The sequence below is a fragment of the Lolium rigidum genome, chromosome 6 (genome assembly GCF_022539505.1).
Source record: "Lolium rigidum isolate FL_2022 chromosome 6, APGP_CSIRO_Lrig_0.1, whole genome shotgun sequence".
Taxonomy (NCBI): domain Eukaryota; kingdom Viridiplantae; phylum Streptophyta; class Magnoliopsida; order Poales; family Poaceae; genus Lolium; species Lolium rigidum.
The window spans coordinates 117,879,123-117,900,534 of NC_061513.1; the positions used below are offsets into that span (position 1 = coordinate 117,879,123).

Genomic DNA, 21,412 nt, shown 5'->3' on the forward strand with positions numbered 1-21,412 from the left:
ATCTCAGATCTGAACATGTTATTGTTTCATCATGATATTCATTGTTTTATGATCTCACCTCGCAAGTTGTATACACATGTCGCTGTCCGGAACCAATGGCCCCGAAGTGACAGAAATCGGGACAACCGGAGGGGATGGTAGTGATGTGAGGATCACATGTGTTCACGGAGTGTTAATGCTTTGCTCCGGTACTCTATTAAAAGGAGTACCTTAATATCCAGATAGATTCCCTTGAGGCCCGGCTGCCACCGGCTGGTAGGACAAAAGATGTTGTGCAAGTTTCTCATTGCGAGCACGTACGACTATAATTGGAACACATGCCTATTGATTGCTTTGTACTTGGACACCGTTTTATTATTATCTGCAAATGCCCTGCTATGATTGTTACATGAGTTTCTCTCATCCATGCAACGCCCGTCATCCGTCCCCGTGCCCACAGTATTTTAATCCTGCTGTTTACTATAATCACTACTGCTGTCTTTGTTACTCTGCTGCTGTTATTTCACTACTGCTACTGCTATATGTAGGGATTCGTTGCATAGAAAACAAAAAAATTCCTACCGCGAGAACGCAATCCAAGCCAAGATGCAATCTAGAAGACGGGAGCAACGAGGGGATGATCAAGACTAACCCTTGAAGATTTCCAAAGCCTATAAGAGTAGGCTCTTATTGCTGCGGTAGACGATCACTTGCCGCTTGCAAAAGCGCGCAGAAGATCTTGATCACGGTGCCACAATCGGGCAGCACCTCCGTACTCGGTCACACGTTCGGTGTTGATGAAGACGACGTCCTTCTCCCCGTTCCAGCGGGCAGCGGAAGTAGTAGATCCTCCTTGAATCCGGCAGCACGACGGCGTGGTGGCGGTGGCGGTGGAGATCTCCGGCGGAGCTTCGCTAAGCGTGCGGGAGAAGAGGAGGAGAGAGGGGGCGGCTAGGGTTTGGGAGAGGGGTGGCCGGCCACCTATGGGTGCGGCCAAGCTATGGGCTTGTGGTGGTCAGCCCCCTCTCCTATGCCCCTCATTATATAGGTGGAAGCCCCAAGTGTTGGACTACAAGTCTTCGAATAAGACCCGAACCAAAAACCTTCCATGTGTAGGGAAACCTACCCAAGGTGGGAATCCCACTTGGGGTGGGATTCCCCCTTCCATGAGGGGGTTGGCCGGCCACCCTTGGGGAGTCCACCTTGGACTCCTCCCCTTTAGGGTTGGCTGGCCATGCAAGGTGGAGTCCCTCCGGGACTCTACTTTCCATGGTGATTTCTTCCGGACTTTTCTAGAACCTTCTAGAACCTGCCATAAATGCACCGGATCATTTCCAAACTTGGAATATGACTTCCTATATATGAATCTTATTCTCCGGACCATTCCGGAACTCCTCGTGATGTCCGGGATCTCATCCGGGACTCCGAACAAATATTCGAACTCCATTCCATATTCAAGTTCTACCATTTCAACATCAAACCTTAAGTGTGTCACCCTACGGTTCGCGAACTATGCGGACATGGTTGAGTACTCACTCCGACCAATAACCAATAGCGGGATCTGGAGATCCATAATGGCTCCCACATATTCAACGATGACTTCAGTGATCGAATGAACCATTCACATACGATACTAATTCCCTTTGTCACGCGATATTTTACTTGTCCGAGGTTTGATCTTCGGTATCACTCTATACCTTGTTCAACCTCGTCTCCTGACAAGTACTCTTTACTCGTACCGTGGTATGTGGTCTCTTATGAACTTATTCATATGCTTGTAAGACATTAGACGACATTCCACCGAGAGGGCCCAGAGTATATCTATCCGTCATCGGGATGGACAAATCCCACTGTTGATCCATATGCCTCAACTCATACTTTCCGGATACTTAATCCCACCTTTATAACCACCCATTTACGCAGTGGCGTTTGATGTAATCAAAGTACCTTTCCGGTATAAATGATTTATATGATCTCATGGTCATAAGGAATAGGTAACTATGTATCGAAAGCTTATAGCAAATAACTTAATGACGTGATCTTATGCTATGCTTAATTGGGTGTGTCCATTATATCATTCACATAATGACACAACCTTGTTATTAATAACATCCAATGTTCATGATCATGAAACGATGATCATCTATTAATCAACAAGCTAGTTATACAAGAGGCTTACTAGGGACTCCTTGTTGTTCACATAACACACATGTATCAATGTTTCGGTTAATACAATTATAGCATGGTATGTAAACATTATCATAAACTCAAAGATATTATAATAACCATTTTATTATTGCCTCTTGGGCATATCTCCAACAGTCTCCCACTTGCACTAGAGTCAATAATCTAGTTTACATTTATAAAGATATAACACCTTGGCCTTCCGGTGCTTTATCATGTTTTGCTCACGGGAGAGGTTTTAGTCAACGGATCTGACATGCTCAGAACCGTATGTATTTTGTAATTCATTTGCGTCTCAACGCATCACTCATTTCCAAATGAGTCGGCATTAAATATGTTTGGTCTTCTGGTGGAACCTTAATTCCGCGGTCTGAAATATGTCACTAATATTGTCACACACAATATAGCTTCAAAGTTCTGACTCTGTCGCAACTACACCAAGCTCTCAAAGAACCTCTTGACTTAACATCCTTTGCCATTGTCAAAACAATGACATACTCTGCCTTCTTTTGTAGAATCTGTCACAATATTTTAGAACTCTTCTAAATCTAGCATAGACAACTTCTAGCTCATTGTGCTACCTTTCAAACAACACTTAGTCTAATTTGAGATTGAAATTTTATTTTCATATGTGACAAAACAAATATCGGTGCAACACCTTACAGCAATTTGTTTGTCATTTCTCCATACAAAACTATATATATATCCTTGGTTCTTCTTAAGTACTCAAGAATATTCTTACTATTTTTCAATGATCATCACATGAATCATTTTGGTACATGCTCATAACACTTTTAAGAGCACAGGACATCTGATTGTGTACATATTATCCGTGATCTATAATCACTCATGTGTTTTTACTCATTGAGTGTCTGATACACTCAAGTCTTGTTAAAACTTCACATGACAAGAATATTTTCTTAATATTTCTATATTGAACTATTTCAATATCCATTATATGTACTTTGACTTAAACTTATTTTGTGTTTCAATCTATCTTCATAGATTTTGACACTAGATATGTTTCAGTCCATATCCTTTCATTGAAGTTAATTTCTCAATGAAACCTTTTTAATCAAGTATATAATAACATCATTTATAACCAACTATATGTCATCTACATAAAGTATTATAAATATGTCTCAGCGCTCCCACTTAATTTCTTGCAAATGCAAGTCTCTTCATCGTCTCTGATGAAATCAAAAACTCTTTGATTATTTCATCTGGTGAAGATTCCAACTCCATGATACTTACTTCATCCGATTGAAGTTTGTATACCTATCTAGTATTTAACGGACTAGCAAAACTTTTGGTTGTATCTTGTATACACCTTTAATACACACTTCTTATAAGCAATGTATTTTGCCATCCTACTAGCATATCTCATAAAAGAAATATGTAGTGATTACTAGAATAATCCACATAGACTATAAGCATTGCTACGGAAGATCTAATCTTATCGTAGTCAACTCTTTGAACTTTGTCGTAAACAACTTTTCAACAAGTCAAGCTTTCATCAATTTTTATAGATCCATTTACTTTCAAAAAGTATTCATCTATCTTGGATTTCATGGCGTATAGCCGTTTTAACGGAGTCAGGGCCCATCATAACTTCTTTGTTTGTAGTTGGTTTATCATTGTTCAAAATCAATCCTTTGTCCACAAATCATTTATTTGATCACAAAGTAAACCATACCTACAAGGTTCAATATGTACTTCGATCTTCATGGCTAAAACACTTTGTAGTCATGGGAGCCATGATCGTTGTGGCCGCTTCCGGAACCAATTTCCGATGCTGCGCTACTCTGATCATTATGCTCAGGTTCATAAACCTTATCAAGTTCTATTGTCCTCCCACTCAAATACTTCGCTAGAAAACAATTTCTTGAAATAAGCAAGTAACATTAACAAACACTTTTGTCTTTTACTTCATAGTGGAAAGAATTCCCAATTAATTCTTTGGGATATCCAACAAAGACATTTATCCGATTTCGGTTGTAAACTTTTTAAACCAAAATTTAAAGAAAGGACTATTAAGGTTTATACCCATGCCATAACTCGTATGGTGTCATTTCTACGGATCATGATGATGCTCTTATTTAGTGTAAAAGCGGTAGTCTCTAAAGCATAATCCACAAAAATATAATGGCATCAACATTTTATCTCATCATTAATCAAACAAGGTTTGGATACGTCTTTTGGATACTTCATCATCACTATGATACTCCAAGAAACGTGAGTTGTAGAACAACTTCATAACTCTCTTTAGATGTTCGCTAAAACTCGTAATTCAAATATTTCCACCATGATCCAATCATAGATATTTGACTTTTCTATTACGATGATTTCCACTTCATGCTGAATTTATTTGAATCTATTCAAATGTTTCAAACTTCTTCCTTATCGAATATATCCACATATATATATATATTCAATTCATTGTTTGAAGTTTTCATGAAGTAGAAGAATCTCCCGCATACAACTATGCCCAGTGAACCATATACATCATCATGTATGTTTCCACTAAGTTAGTTGCCCGTTCAAATCTTGCCATATGAACGGTATTTCAGTCATTCCTTTTAGAAGAAATTTGCAAGCGCCAAATGATTCATAAATCAAATGACTCCAAAAATCCATTTTCATGGAGTTCCTTCATGCGTTCCTTTCTAACATGACCTAAATGGCGGTTCCACAAATAAGTGGAATTCAAATCATTTGCCTTATGGCATTTTAGCGTCAGTGTTATGTATGTGTGTTTCACCATTAAGATTTATAATAACTCATCCATCGTACATGGAGTAATGTCATAATTTGAACAACTCATTGTTTTCATTTGACCAGAGCAAAATAACAATTATTAAGTTCTTTATTATAAATTCTAAGGGCTAGATAGAATGCTAATGATGAACATAATAACACTTTATTTTGTTCCAGACGTGCATCCTTATCATATTCCTTGTCAGTCACTTAGGCCATTGTATTCTTGTATTGCGTTGTTTTGTATGACACTTCATACCAACCAATATAGTACTAATACCCAAGAATTTCATAGTGTGACTTAACTAGGAATACAACCATAACATGTATATCATTTATATACACCTGAGCTAGACTTTCTAGTCTTTTCTTTTCTTTTTGCCAAAATATCTTTTGCAGTTTCTCTTTTAGCTTTCCTCATTATTCAGAAAAACAATTCAACATCAATAACTTCTAGGTTTGTTGGTCAAATACCAATAACCTTGAGGTTCTTACTTTAAAGTTGATCATCATATGACAAGTGTTTCAGATTTCACTATTAGTAACTTTGTAATATGATGAACAATTTTACTCATAATTTTATCCATCATATCATGACGACTTTTCGAGACCATGTCTGTACATGCTAGGCTCGTAAAGTTTTAACCTTAGTATTTGCATGTGCAAATCTAACTTGCATCCGTTGTATGCACACGTAGAATCTATCAAACCCGATCATCACGTGATGCTTCGAAACGACGAGTCTTACCAACGGTGCATACTAAGGATGATTACTTCATGGATATGCGAATATCGTTAGTGCCCCAATGGTTGGAGGATTGGGACGCCTTGCGTCTTCAACCTTCGTACATTCCCATAAAACTTATGAGTTTATGTAGTCTCACCAAATTATATTCTATCATCTTGCAATAAGGTCTTAGATATCACATATATCTCATACCTTGATTATTTACGAAAACTAAATTTTCAGCTCCTTACTTTTCAAACAGATTTGAACTTCAAGTTTCACGGAGACAAGATAACTTTAGGTACTAATTGAAACCATAGCTCTTTGAATCAACAATGTGAGGTTTACTAAAAGTTTGCAATAGAACTTAATCATTTCTTGATTCATTAACAATACGGCACCAGTCCGTAAAGTTATTTGTCAGATTTAACAGTATTTCTATCTCAATTACAAGACTAACGCATAGTAGTAAACGGATGCCAATTCTACAAATTAATTCAAAATACTACTCAGACTATGTTTATGATAACTCGTCAAGCAAACCCAAGTATTCCGTGTGTGCAACATGGCTTACACCCGTTGTATGTTTGAGTTTATCACATCCGATCATCACGAGATGCTTCAAAACGTCAAACTATATCAACGGTGCATACGAGGGGAGAACACTTTATTATCTTGATATTAAAGTGAGGGATCATCTTATAATGCTACCGTCGCGTTCTAAGCAAAATAAGATGCATAAAGGATTAACATCACATGCAGTTCATATGTGATATGATATGGCCCTTTTGTCTTTGCGCCTTTGATCTTCATCTCCAAAGCACGGACATGATCTCCATCATCAACGGGCATGATCTCCATCATCGTCGGCGTAGCGTCAAGGTTCATGGCGCCGTCTTCATGGTTGTTCACCTCATGTAGCAACTATTACAACTACTTTGAAATACTACTCAACATGAAATTTAAAGACAACCATAAGGCACCTGCCGGTTGCCACAATACAATAATGATCATCTCATACATATTCATCATCACATTATGGCCATATCACATCGCCAAACCCTGCAAAAACAAGTTAGACGTCTCTAATTTGGTTTGCATATTTTACGTGGTTTAGGGTTTTCGAGTAAGATCTAATCTACCTACGAACATGAACCACAACGGTGATACTAGTGTTGTCAATAGAAGAGTAAATTGAATCTTCACTATAGTAGGAGAGACAGACACCCGCAAAGCCTCTTATGCAATACAAGTTGCATGTCGAACGAGGAACAAGTCTCATGAACGCGGTCATGTAAACTTAGTCCGAGCCGCTTCATCCCACTATGCAACAAAGATGCAAAGTACTCAAACTAAAGATAACAAGAGCATCAACGCCCACAAAACCATTGTGTTCTACTCGTGCAACCATCTATGCATAGACACGGCTCTGATACCACTGTAGGGATTCGTTGCATAGAAAACAAAAAAATTTCCTACCGCGAGAACGCAATCCAAGCCAAGATGCAATCTAGAAGACGGGAGCAACGAGGGGATGATCAAGACTAACCCTTGAAGATTTCCAAAGCCTATAAGAGTAGGCTCTTATTGCTGCGGTAGACGATCACTTGCCGCTTGCAAAAGCGCGTAGAAGATCTTGATCATGGTGCCACAATCGGGCAGCACCTCCGTACTCGGTCACACGTTCGGTGTTGATGAAGACGACGTCCTTCTCCCCGTTCCGGCGGGCAGCGGAATTAGTAGCTCCTCCTTGAATCCGGCAGCACGACGGCGTGGTGGCGGTGGCGGTGGAGATCTCCGGCGGAGCTTCGCTAAGAGTGCGGGAGAAGAGGAGGAGAGAGGGGCGGCTAGGGTTTGGGAGAGGGGGTGGCCGGCCACCTATGGGTGCGGCCAAGCTATGGGCTTGTGGTGGTCAGCCCCCTCTCCTATGCCCCTCATTATATAGGTGGAAGCCCCAAGTGTTGGACTACAAGTCTTCGAATAAGACCCGAACCAAAAACCTTCCATGTGTAGGGAAACCTACCCAAGGTGGGAATCCCACTTGGGGTGGGATTCCCCCTTCCATGAGGGGGTTGGCCGGCCACCCTTGGGGAGTCCACCTTGGACTCCTCCCCTTTAGGGTTGGCTGGCCATGCAAGGTGGAGTCCCTCCGGGACTCTACTTTCCATGGTGATTTCTTCCGGACTTTTCTAGAACCTTCTAGAACCTGCCATAAATGCACCGGATCATTTCCAAACTTGGAATATGACTTCCTATATATGAATCTTATTCTCCGGACCATTCCGGAACTCCTCGTGATGTCCGGGATCTCATCCGGGACTCCGAACAAATATTCGAACTCCATTCCATATTCAAGTTCTACCATTTCAACATCATACCTTAAGTGTGTCACCCTACGGTTTGCGAACTATGCGGACATGGTTGAGTACTCACTCCGACCAATAACCAATAGCGGGATCTGGAGATCCATAATGGCTCCCACATATTCAACGATGACTTCAGTGATCGAATGAACCATTCACATACGATACCAATTCCCTTTGTCACGCGATATTTTACTTCTCCGAGGTTTGATCTTCGGTATCACTCTATACCTTGTTCAACCTCGTCTCCTGACAAGTACTCTTTACTCGTACCGTGGTATGTGGTCTCTTATGAACTTATTCATATGCTTGCAAGACATTAGACGACATTCCACCGAGAGGGCCCGGAGTATATCTATCCGTCATCGGGATGGACAAATCCCACTGTTGATCCATATGCCTCAACTCATACTTTCCGGATACTTAATCCCACCTTTATAACCACCCATTTACGCAGTGGCGTTTGATGTAATCAAAGTACCTTTCCGGTATAAATGATTTATATGATCTCATGGTCATAAGGAATAGGTAACTATGTATCGAAAGCTTATAGCAAATAACTTAATGACGTGATCTTATGCTATGCTTAATTGGGTGTGTCCATTATATCATTCACATAATGACACAACCTTGTTATTAATAACATCCAATGTTCATGATCATGAAACGATGATCATCTATTAATCAACAAGCTAGTTATACAAGAGGCTTACTAGGGACTCCTTGTTGTTCACATAACACACATGTATCAATGTTTCGGTTAATACAATTATAGCATGGTATGTAAACATTATCATAAACTCAAAGATATTATAATAACCATTTTATTATTGCCTCTTGGGCATATCTCCAACACTATAAAACTGTTACTACTGATAAACTCTTGCGAGCAAGTTTGTTTCCAGGTGCAGCTGAATTGACAACTCCGCTGTTAAGGCTTTCAAGTATTCTTTGTCTCCCCTTGTGTCGAATCAATAAATTGGGTTATACTACCCGCGAAGACTGCTGCGATCCCCTATACTTGTGGGTTATCAATCTGCCGCGGTGCAATTTTTGAAAACAATCTCGGCAAACATATTTATTTGTATGCTATGTTTAATAAATGGTTGTGTTTTCAAAAACCCTATAAAATAGTTTGGGAACGGCGTTTGGGGGACGCGGCTAGGGAGCGACGTCCCCCAAACACGGCACAAAGAAAACACGTCCCCCAAACGTTCGATCCGACACCGTTTAGGGACGCTTTGTGGACGCGGCTGGAGATGCTCTTAGAGCATCTCCAGTCGCGTCCCCCAAACCGTCCCCCAAAGGGATTTGGGGCGCGCCGGATAGAAAATGCGTTCCAGCCGCGTCCCCCAAAGCCCATTTTTGTCCGGCGCGCCCCCATACGGTGTCCGGCGCCCCGAGCCCGTCCCCGTCCCACAGGGGACGCACCGGGGATGCCGGACACAACGAAAAGCGAGACGGGGAGTGGCGGGGCCGACCCGTCAGCGGCACAGGGAAAATTCGTCTCACACTCCCGCCAAATCCCGCCGCTCCCGCCAAATCGCGCCTATACCGCCGCGCATTTCAGGCCTCCCAAAACGTATCCCGCCGCCGATTCATTTCTCCTATCCCGCCGTCCACCCGCCGTCCACCCGCCGGCGCTACCCTCTCCACATGGCGCCGCCGACAGCCCCCAAAAAGATGCCGAAGAAAGCGGCCAAGAAGCCGCCGGGCAATGGGACGAAAGGGGCGACAACGCCGTTCGCGAGGCCGCGGAAGGCGCCGGCTTTGAAGAAGAAGCCTGAAGGATGGACCGACGATGAATGGCAGCAAGATTGCCTGCGCCGGAAGCTATCGACGGCGGAGCGGAAAGGACGGAGGGCGGTGGAGCTGGAGAAGAAGGCTGCGGCGGCGCGCCGGCACCAGGCACATACCGGCCGGGTGTATCGCCGCCACCAACGCGAGCCCATATAGTACGAACGTGCCGGTGTACGTTCCGGGAGTCTTCTCTCCGTCGTCATCCGCCTTCTACAACGACGGCCCCTCCGGCACTCCCGGGTGCGTGACGCCTAACTTGTCGCCCCACTACCAGGATGCGCTGCCGCACGGCGTCTTCAACCCCAACAACCTCTACTCCCCGGCGTACGAGAAGCGCGAGCCAGGACCCAGTCCGGACGGCGGCCCTTTCACCGGCCGCAGGGGTCCGCTCGAATACGACGGCGCCGGTGCTGAGGAGGACGGCGGGGTTGAGGAGGAGGACGACGAGGAAGAGGACAGGGTGGAGGACGACGAGGAGGACGACGATGAGGACGAAGAGGGCGGCAAGGAAGATGACGACGAGGGTGCCGGTGACGATGATCTCGTGGAGGTAGACGCGGACGGCGTGAGGACGAAGAAGAAGAAGAAGAAGGCGTCGGGCACACGGGGCCCGAAGTGGACGCCTCTGGAAGATCTTTATCTTTGCGAGTCGTGGGCGACGGTGAGCCATGACTCCATCATCGGCGCCAACCAAAAAGGCGGGAAGTATTGGGCGAGGATCAAGGCCGAGTTCGATGAGCGCAAGCTCATCAACAGTGAGTACAAGAAAGTGCCAATGAAGAGGAGCCAGAAGGCAATGTCGACGCGATGGGCCATCATCCAGGCGTCGGTGAACTCCTTCCATGGGTACCATCGGGACTTAGAGACCAGAGGCGACAGCGGCGCCGACGTCGCCCAACTGGTACGACTCTTTCTTCCATAATCCGTAGCGCCTACATTGTGTTCGATGAAATGACTCTGCTTCCTTTGGTTAGTTTGATAGGGCCATGGAGGTTTATGCGAGGAACTCAGATGGGCATAAGCCGTTCGCGCTGATGCATTGCTATAGCAAGCTCAAAGTGAATGAGAAATGGCGGTTGACGCGCCTGTCGCTGTCCAAGGGGAAGGACGCCATTGATCGGGACGCGCCGCCGGCAGCTTCGACGAGGGCGTCCCTGCGGCAACAAGGCTGCCAAGTCCGCCTTGGCCGACGCTGCGTCGTCTGAGAAGACGCAGGCGTCGATCACGAAATGCCTCGCCGACGTCTCCTCGACCTTTCTCTCCCGCGCCCAAAAGAACGACGAAAGGTGGGCGGAGCTGCTCAAGAGGCAAGAGGAGAAGCTGGAGCTCAAGAAACGCAGGGACGACATGTCCCTGCTGAGAACGTCGACGAGAGGGAATGTCTCCCCGGACGCGAGCGGCGCACAACTTCTTCAAATGCCGGATTCTCGACGACATCGAAGCCAAAATGGCGGCGGCGGACGCGGCGGCCCGGGCAGCGGCATCGGCGGCGGCGGCAGCGCAGCAAGAGCGAGGCGACGCGTCTTCTCTCGCTACACCTGCGTCGGCCTCTGCGTCGGCGACGGAGCAGACGCACCATGCACAACAACATGCAGATCGCGGCGAGGTCATCATGCTCGACGGGCCTGCGTCGACTCAGGATACGACGCCGTCGCCCAACCCCTTCCCCTTCTTCTGATTTGCATGCACCACCGGTCTGTAATATGATCGCGCGCCCAGTACTTTGATCGATCGCCGCTACTCTACTCTGATCGCGACGAATCGGCGGGAACGATCTCTTTTGAATGCATCTATTTGAATTTCTGATTGGGGGCGGCGTTTGGGGGACGCGGCTGGAGAGCGACGTCCCCCAAAGACGGCACAAACAAAACACGTACCCCAAACGCTCGATCCGGCGCGGTTTGGGGGACGCTACTGGAGATGCTCTTAGAGATACCTAGTCAGCATCAATTTAATCGGAGCGGAGGGAGTAAAACCGATGTCTGACCTGGAATTGACACTGCTACATGAGGGTCGACTTGACGGATGTATGCAGTCCCTTCCATGTGTGGCAAGCAGTGTACAGCACGAAACCAAGCCATATTTGTCTCCAGGTGGCAATAAAGACGGAGCGGTTTCCGCCTTTGCCAGCGGGCACCGGGCACCGGGCACCGGGCAGGACGATTCCGCCGAGGTCACGGCAAAGCCAAACCAAGCAGTCTACCCAAACACCCAAGCCGCACTCACTCTGTTGCCTTTGCCTCTGCTACTACCTCCCTTCTCCTCGGGAACAGAGGAAACGAGGGAGGGACATCGATCTGTGGATTTCTCCCATGGAAGAAGAGGAGGGGAGGCCTCGCTTCTTCAAGGTCCTCATCGGCGACTTCGCCCGCCGCCTCGTGCGTATTCCTTCCTTTCCTTACTTGGGCCGCCCTGTTTCACTTGTTTTGGTGTTTGCATGTGCGCACTTTTTGGTCTCTGTTCTCAAAGGGGAAAAGTAACGCGCTTCAGTTGGGTTCCTCACCATGTTTTTGTGTTTTATCCGGCCGATATCCTTGCATTGTGTATGTTATTGGCAAAATGTGCTATCCGATAGGGCGATAGGTGGGATAGATCATAGAAATGGAAGGCACTCAGTTCTAAATCTTTATATATACAAGTTTTCCTGTGGATTGATCGGAGGCTTCATATGAAACTCGTGTCTGTTATCTCAGATAAAAAAAGCCCATCGTTTGCATGTGCTTCTTCCTATAAAAATTGTTTGCATCTGCATGCGTGCGATTTGTAACATTTTTTAATTGACGCGATCTTGGCATATGTAGTTCAGAACTTCAAATGATATGCTCAACATGTTTCTTGGAAAAGGCAGCAATCTGGCGATGTCTGACGGCATGCTTGTTTGTAGGCCAATAAAGATTTCGGCTGCTCACATACTAAATTCATCTCCCTTTGCATGCATGTTCTGCATAAGTGAAAGCAAAGCTTCACATTCTGAGCATAGACTCGTGGTTTTCAGTGACACACATGGTTAAACAACATGCCTGTCATTTCAATCTAACCCTCTATTTGCAACAACTAGTCTTTTACATATAAAAGTGTCATTTGCAGCAAAGTGGAAATAGCTTCAGGTATGCCCTGACATTGCTTTCACTTGTAGGAGATACCTCGAGACTTCCTCAGCCACATTGCAGAGGTGGGCTTCAGGGGTTCCGGCATCTCAGCGGCATCATCTGTTAAATTGACGCTTAAGCGCTCAGAACGGAAGACTTGGACTGTCGAACTAGAGAAGGTTGATCGTTGTGTATTTCTGACCACCGGATGGCCCCAGTTTGTGGTGGACAATTCTTTGAGGGGATATGAGTTCCTCCTCTTCACGTACGACAAGAATATGCATTTTACGGTTTCGGTTTTTGGGTGGAATGCTTGTGAGAAAGCGGTTCCATCTTCAGGAAGTGGTGCTCAAGCTACTGAGATGGATAAATTCGCCTCTGGTAAGAGGGGTCATAGTGGTCATGAAGTAACAGAGGCCGCTAATAATCCCACCCGTAGTCATTCACTGGTTACGGTGGCAGATCAATCTAATACGGAAGTAATATTCTGCTCTAATCTTGGTTCTTGGGCAAATGATTGAATAAGTTTTTTAAAAGTCTTTTTTCTCTGTAGTTGTCGACTCTCTTGTTCATGCAGAGTCACTTTGTTGTCCAAATAGTTTATATAAGTTTATTTGCAAGTGTGGCAACATATGCTCAACAATAGAACACGAGTTCATCAAACAAAAATGTGAAATTGTCTTTGACTAGAACACAAGAGAAGATTCGGGATTAGAAGACTTATTTCTTCACGTCACTTTAGGAGATTCTAACGTCATTTAGTTATTTCATACTACTACATTTCACATTGGGTTCAGAGAGGAGCGAAAGGTTAAAACTGTTGATTACCATCTTAGTTGTAATGTTTCTCTCCTCAAACTGATAATCTTGTATCGACTTTTAGATACCCCCCTTTCAAATGATTACTCGAGGGAATGGGCATAGCTCATCACAGAGCTTCGTTGACCTACATCTTCATCAAGTAGACGGTTCTAAGGACGAGTTAAAGACATACTTATTGCTGAAGGTGCCGATGAATGACGATAGAGCTGTAGCAATAGCTGAAGTAATGAGAAGATTGCATCTTGACAAAGTGACAATTGACTTATTCTGTGCTACACTCTGTTTGCATAAGTGGAACTCGGATGCGGCTGCAGAGGATTTTGATGTATGTAGAGGAAAACCACAAATTCAGAACCAGTTTCTGAAGCAGAAACTTGTCCTGCAATGTAAGTATTTTAATTGCCTCATTTTTTTTATCATATTTGCATCTAGCACGCTGAAACACATTTTCTTATTGATCAGTTGATTTTATAAAGAGGCAACTACGATGCTTCTTCCCTCCGGAGGATGATTGTTCTACTCAAATACGTGATAGCAAGAAGAGCAGCCTTGAGGAGCCAAACTTGTCGAATCAGCCACTGCAGTTTGACCTGGCAGCAGTAAAGAGCAGGCTAGTTGGCGACCGCGAGTTATGTGATTTTTCTTACAAACAGAAGAGGAGAACAGGCAAGTGGCGATCACTGCAGACTTCTGAAACACCACGAAGATCACCAAGACTGGCGCGCTTGAATAATTCTCGTGGCAGCACAGAGACTGGATTGAAAGAAAGACCTGGAGTGGTAGAATCATCAGTAGCTGGCACAATTGATCGGGTGGAGAACAGAGCAGCTCAAGCGTCTTTACCCTACGAGAAGCCAGACAGTGTTTCAGAAGTAGATTGCCAGCATATTGTTGGTATGCTTGATTTTGTCAGTTAGAACTTACAAGTGCGCTCTAACATCTTGTACTGCAATTGAATCAATTTGTCTCTTTTTAGGTTCCTTATCTCGAGACTTCAAGAGACTCAAATCAACAAGAGGTGTGGTGGGCTTAAGTGAAAAGCCTGAACATAATCAAGGAGAAAATAAAGAAAAAATAGATCAAGGAAATAAGGGAGAAACCCTTCAAGAGCAAATCGATAGAAATGCTGTAGAGACTTATGACTCACTCATGGAGAGAGGTTGCATAGATACATCACCAGCAACCAAGTCCGAGGTGTCATCTTTGAGACTAAATGAGCTATATTTGGCATGGAAGCCCTCAGTACATGCCAATCCCCATGAGGAAATCTTACTTCATATTCAACGGGATAACTTTACAAGGACCATCTCACATGTTCAGGGGATTATTCGGAGTCGTCCTTCAGATCTACTGTGTGCAGCTATAATTGAAGCTGTTGTGCAGAAAGAACTTCTTAAATGGGATCCGTGTCTTGAGGATGTTGATGCTCAAAGGATAGTGATTGCATTACTAGAGCATGCTAAAAAAATCAAGGAGATTATCAATTTCAATATGGATAGCCGGAAGGAAGAATTTTCCACAAAGCTACATGATCAGCTTAAGTGGCAGCTCAAAGAACTGGAAAATGTATACACTTCCACGGAAGTAGATTACAAGAAAGTAACACTTGATGGTAGCATAGCTGTCTCGACTTTGCAAGAACAGAAAAAAAAATTGCATGCCCTTCAGGGTGAGATCAAAGACTCGCGACAGTCCATGATGATAGAGGATGAAATGCAGAAATTGGTGCATGAAGTTGCTGAGCAGGAAAGTTTAGTCCAGAGGTCTCTAATGGAAAGAGTAAGGGTTAAGACAGTTTTGAAGAGCTATGAGCAGATTCTTGTTGAAGCAAAAGAGCGGCTAGCCTTAAGTGAACTTGGATTAATTGATGTCGAGACATTGGTTAAGGTAGAGATGGATAACATGAGGAAGGAGCTTGAGATATCCAAAAGAAGCCTCCTAAATATCGTTTTCAAGTAATAGTAGAAAGATGATCTTGTTCAGTCGTAGGTATTTCTTCTTCTGGCTATGCTCCGCTTTGCTGTAACCCTTTAACATTGTTCTAGAAGTTAAAATCCGCAGCATGTTTATCAGGAGTGGAGGAAAGCATGAATCTCAAATTCTCAATGTGCATAGCCCTGCTTGTTTTCTGTTGTTCTTCCTAAATTAAGCTGATGATTGAAAAAAATGTCTCCTGAATTGAGCTGATGATTGAGTTTTTTTTTTTGGCTCAAAACATGTCGATGGATGCTGATCTTACACTATAATTAGGCTATGATATTAATTATTGCCGTGGTTACATTATACAATCAATCTACTTCTGAAGGGTTGCCAGGTTATAGAATGCTCCCTTCTTGTTCATGAGCTGTGGATAAGTACCACGCTCAATCACCTTGCCCTCTCCTAAGAAGGCTATTGAGTCTGCGTTCTTGATTGTGTTTAGTCGATGTGCCACCACAATTGTAGTCCTCCCTGACATGATTCGATCAAGTGCCTCCTGCACCACTTGCTCTGACTGTGCATCGAGAGCACTTGTTGCTTCATCAAGTAGTAGTATAGCTGGATTGCGGATTATTGCCCTCGCAATTGCAATTCTTTGCTTCTGTCCTCCTGATAATTGTATACCATGCTCTCCACAATCAGTGTTATATCCGTCCTTCAGAGATCTGAAAAGAAGCAATAAAGCTTTAAATTCCATATATGTTGGATAGTGGGATTACATAATTTAATGTATATGTCCAAGCCAGAGATATAACTAAGACTTACGAGATGAACTCATGTGCATTTGCCGATTTAGCAGCTTCCACAATCTCTTCTTCATCAGCTTCTGGCTTACCGAAGGCAATGTTGTCCCTGACGCTACCAGAAAACATCGCAGGTTCCTGACTGACTAGAGCGGTAAATCCTCGAAACCAAAGAATATTCATCTCCCTCACATCCATACCATCGATCCTTACAGCACCTCTATCAACATCGTAGAACCTCTGGATCAAACCTATGATAGTAGATTTGCCACATCCACTTCTACCCACCAGGCCAATACTTGTTCCTGCTTTGACGTCCAAGCTAAAATCCTGCAGGATTAGGCATTCTGGTCTTGTTGGATATGCGAAATCTACCTTTTTGAACTCTATTCTTCCTTGTATTTTGCTCTTTGGATCGTCCTTTTCCACCTGCAATGTAGCTGTGTTATTTTCTCTCTTACAGCAATCTAGCATTGTAAAAATAATTGTTTTTGCAAGGATGCCATTCTACACAATGCTCATGAGAGTGTGAAAATGTGTTGTTACCTGTGAATTTTGCGGAGAGATAGATTTCCTATCTAGCACCTCGAACACTGAGGCTACAGCGTTTGCTCCCTTTGCCAGGTCGGAAGTCATGCTGCCAGCATCAGCAATCAGCTTTCCTGTGCTTACCAAGACGAAAAAGGTTTTGAAGACATCACCCGCTGTGATCTCCCCAGACTGTGCCAATTTCCCGCCATACCAGAAGTCCAGTGCCCATGATAAGAATGTGAGGCAAGGTGACAGCCCTGTGGTTATCCCCGCTACCCACGACTTCTTCCTTGCTTTCCTCAGTGGTCCCTCTTGCGTATGCTCGAAGAGCTGAAGAATCTTTGATGAGCATCCAAATGAGGTTACCATCCTGTGGTTGTAAACAGCTTCTATGGCAATCTGAGTACTTTGGTACTGCGCCTTTGCCAAGTCCCTTGACACATTTGAGAGAACTATCTTCTTGGCATAGTAGCAGATCATCGTACAGGGCTGCACAGCAATCATGACAAGAGCAAGTTTCCATGCTACTACTAGGCCCATTGTCACTGCAATTACAATACCACAAGCTGTTTGAAGTAGCAGGGATATTCTGTCTGCAACAAGGGTTTTAACAAGAGAAGACTCATCACTTAGCCGAGAGCACAGTGAACCACTTGAGTTAGTGTCTTCATCAAACCATGCTGCCTCGAAGGTTAAGATTTTTTCAAGTACTTGGACTCGGATGCGCCTAACTAGATGCTCCCCCATATAGGCGAAATTGTAGTGTTGCAATAGATTAACAACTATGGATACGACGGACAATGAACAAAATATCATTGCGTACCGGCTGATAATTGCATTCATCTCATTGCGGTCCTGAACAAAGAATGCAGCAATCATACCTCCGATGGTGAGAGCATAGATGGGCTGCAACGAACCATATACCAATGCAGACATGCTGCCTATGACTGCTTGTTTCCACTCTGGTGCATTCATTGCAAGAAGCCTGGAGAAAGATGGCGCGGGAGGGGAAACATGTGACCCAGTTTCCTTTAAAACACCTGGCGTAAGTGGCATGGGACTTGCTCTGGACATGCTGAGACGGCTGGCACTGGTCCTGGCTGCAGAAGAGGCCCTAAATTGGTCACTTTCTTGATCAATGTAGCTCACCATCTTCTGCAACTTCACAAGTCGTGAATATGGGCCACCCTTGTTAATCAATTCCTCATGTGTGCCAATTTCAGCTATGGTACCCCCATCAACTACTGCAATCTGATTGGCATTCTTTACGGTGGAAAGCTTGTGAGCTACAACCTGATCAGTAGTAATGTACAATGAGTGCTATAGTGCCAAAGGATTTGAGAAATTCTAAGCCTGGCATTCTAAAGAAGGAAGAGCTTACCAGTGTTGTTCTTCCCATAGATGCTTGATCAAGTGCATGCTGCACCAGCTTTTCTGATTCCGAGTCAAGTGCGCTTGTGGCTTCATCAAGCAACAATATAGCAGGGTTCTTGATGACCGCCCTTGCGATGGCAATGCGCTGCTTTTGACCACCTGATAGCAATGCTCCACGCTCACCAATCTACAAGGACAGTAAAAGCACCGTTAAGACAGGGAGTTAAGGCGCTTGCATGTTTGTTTCCTTACGATGAACAAACATACCTTGGTCTCATATCCCTCTGGAAGCCCCCTTATGAAGTTGTGAGCGTTTGCTGTCATGGCTGCTGCATACAGTTCATCCATGGTTGCATCTGGCTTTCCAAATAAGATGTTCTCCTTTATGGACGTGCCGAACAGTGCATGATCTTGGCTGACAAGTCCCATCTTGCTCCTGATCGACTTGAGCTTCAGTTTCTTAATGTCGACGCCATCGATCTTGACAGTTCCTTCAGTGGCATCATAAAAGCGCTGCACCAGTGCTATTGCGGTAGACTTGCCGCTGCCACTAGACCCGACCAAAGCAATTGTTTGGCCAGCAGGAATCTGGAGGTTGAAGTCTTTGAGGATTGTCATATTAGGCCTTGATGGGTACACAAAGCGGACAGATTCAAACTCGAGCTCGCCGCGGACTTGATCCAAAACAAGCCCCTCTGGGTCATCATCGTTGATCTGTGGCACACGGTTTATCCGTTCGAGAATTCTCGTGGCAGCAACGGAAGCCTCAATGAAATGTTTCAGCTCTGGGATTGCCATTCCAAGGGCTCTGCAACATTTCAGGTTTTTTTATTGTTAAGCTTCTGTTCTACATAATCAAATGTAAGTCAGTAGGGGAGGAGGGAGGGTTATGACGAACTTACAGGCCACCCAGAACGAAGGAGATTCCTGCAGCGTATATCCTTCCTCCACTTTCATGGTGGTACATCACCAATCTACTGCCATACCAGGCGAGGAAGGCCCAAATGGCGAAAGCAAGGCCAGTGAATCCTACAGCGAGACCTTTGGCAATGCCCTGCTTGATCCCCAGGTTGATGGTCCTGTCAAGGATTGCTGTATACTTCTGGATTATTCCTTTCTCTGCGGTGAATGAATAAATGGTCTTGATGGAGCTGAGTGCTTGCTCGACCAGGGAGTTTGCCTTGGCGTACTCACGGCGCGATTCGCGGGAGAGATACAGGAGGTACTTGCCGTAGATGAGACCAGGGATGATGAGGAGCAGGACTAGAGGGTAAGAAACCAGAGCCAGCCTCCATGAGAAATAGGTGGAGAAGGCCAGCCCAGAGACAAAGACTGTAGAGTGCACAAGAAATAGAGGAACCTGTTCAAGATCAAAGAAAGAAAATCAGTCAGATCTGCTGTTAGCTCATGAATTAAAGGTTGGTAACTTTTGTTCTTGTTCTCTAAATTTCCTTTTTATCAAATCCAGATCAACTAATCCGGCCAGTCTCATTGTTAATTGCTTCACCTCCGGTAGAGCTAATAATGCATCTATGCACTTGTTTAATGCAGTGGTTGTCTTAGGAAGCAGTATGTGAACATTCCATGCTGAGTTCGTCATGTGCTCCCATATTTCCCTGTTGGTCCACCATTACGGTGCACGCGTTTTTTTTTTCTTTCCAATTTCTTATGGCAGAGCCTGACAGATGAAGCATCCCTGTCGTCTAGATTCGACACCAAAATCATGCGATGGTCTGGTATCATTAATTAGTCAAACTACTATTGTGATGGTTCGGAGTATTTGATTCACTACGGATTCAGTGACGACCTACAGTTAGCGAAGCAGGGTAGGTATGCCACCATCAGTCACAAGGAACGTTGCTCTTGTCCTTGGTTCATCTTAAACAAAGCACCGCCAGTCCTAATTAAGCTCAGATCAACCAAGAAGGAACAAGGTTCCAACTTCCAAGGTGGATCTATGGACTGAATAATCATATAAAATTAGGCAGGTGTTACCTGAGAAGACTAGATCCTATGATAATTAAGGTAATTGAAAATCAAATTAACTAGCAAAATTTGGGGTTTCACATGACTGGGTTGGTGTGTACCTTCTCGCTGAGGACCTCCTGGATGAGTGATGCGTCCTTGGAGATGCTGTTGATGATCTCCGAAGTGGTGGCCTCCTGCGAGTCGAAGAAGGCCACCTCCTGCCGCAGGATGGCCTGCAGGTACAGGTGCCTGATCCGGAGCACCTGCCTCTCGCTCGTCCGGCTCCAGCAATACCCTTCTGCGTGTGTCCACACGGAGTACAAGATTGTAAGGATACTGGCAAGCTAGAACATAGATCTGTGTATGTATATTCGCTGCAGCAAGTTCGAAGGTTACCCATGGACGCCACCACCAGGATGGCGAAGGCCAGGTAGACGAAGTTCAGGCACGACTGCACGAGGCGGGCAACAACCACAGTGTTAGTGTCACTGGCACTGGGAAAATGAATGATAAAATGTGCACAAATTCATGTGTTCCAGCACTAATTAAGAACCTTCTCGATGTCATGCATGAAGTCCACGCTGCCGGCACGGCCCTGCTGCTGGGCGTGGCCGCGCCCCAGCGAGTTCATCACGTCGCTGGCGAAGATGAGGAGGAGGTTGGTGGAGCACCCATCGCCGATGGCACCCAGCGTGCCCAGGACCATGAGCAAGACATCCACCCGATCCGCGAACTTGAACAGGCCGCGGATGCTCCGCCGCTCTCCGCCGCCAGTGCTCGCCGGGGCGCTGCTCATCTTTGAACTGCCCGGGTGTAGCACAGTAGTGGTACTAGTAGCACTGCCCACAGCACCGATCGCTACGCTACCTTTGTTGTGTTTGCTGCAATGGACTTGGCACTGGGGCTTTATATAACACAGGAATACACGCGCGTGTGCTCTTGGGTCGTTGTTAACTTTGGCCTTGAAAAGTTGGTCGGTTAGAGCGTCCTCAGTTGCAGAAATATAAGCATGATATGATGTTTTGAAAGTAGTACATAATAAAAAGAAAACAAAAAATACACTATACCAACATCATACCATGAGGCATATGAACA

At 44.8% G+C, this 21,412-nt stretch overlaps 2 protein-coding genes across 2 annotated transcripts; one reads left to right on the forward strand and one right to left on the reverse strand.

Moving 5' to 3' along the window:
* Positions 1-12,102: 12,102 nt before the first annotated feature.
* Positions 12,103-15,838, forward strand: LOC124666497 (B3 domain-containing protein Os03g0120900-like). Its single transcript, XM_047203847.1, is given in 5 exon segments — positions 12,103-12,188; positions 12,947-13,378; positions 13,783-14,107; positions 14,184-14,622; positions 14,624-15,838. Coding segments are annotated over 5 exon segments (2,319 nt in total). The 5' UTR covers positions 12,103-12,122; the 3' UTR covers positions 15,681-15,838.
* A 118-nt stretch (positions 15,839-15,956) lies between these two features.
* LOC124660171 (putative ABC transporter B family member 8) lies at positions 15,957-21,177 on the reverse strand. Its single transcript, XM_047197968.1, has 9 exons — positions 20,871-21,177; positions 20,714-20,768; positions 20,437-20,615; positions 19,252-19,709; positions 18,617-19,157; positions 18,357-18,536; positions 16,991-18,268; positions 16,467-16,873; positions 15,957-16,366 (listed from the first exon to the last, which is right to left on the reverse strand). Exons 1-9 carry the CDS (start codon positions 21,111-21,113, stop codon positions 16,015-16,017), a joined length of 3,693 nt encoding a protein of 1,230 aa, XP_047053924.1. The 5' UTR covers positions 21,114-21,177; the 3' UTR covers positions 15,957-16,014.
* Between the last annotated feature and the right edge of the window lie 235 nt (positions 21,178-21,412).

What these genes read in the sequence shown, in the direction of transcription:
- LOC124660171 (XM_047197968.1), bottom strand. Translation starts at nt 21,113, where the DNA reads ATGAGCAGCGCCCCGGCGAGCACTGGCGGCGGAGAGCGGCGGAGCATC. An exon ending in TCATGCATGACATCGAGAAG is followed by an intron (nt 20,769 to 20,870) that starts GTTCTTAATTAG and finishes CGCCTCGTGCAG; the next exon opens with TCGTGCCTGAACTTCGTCTA. An exon ending in TCCTTCGTTCTGGGTGGCCT is followed by an intron (nt 19,158 to 19,251) that starts GTAAGTTCGTCA and finishes GAAATGTTGCAG; the next exon opens with AGCCCTTGGAATGGCAATCC.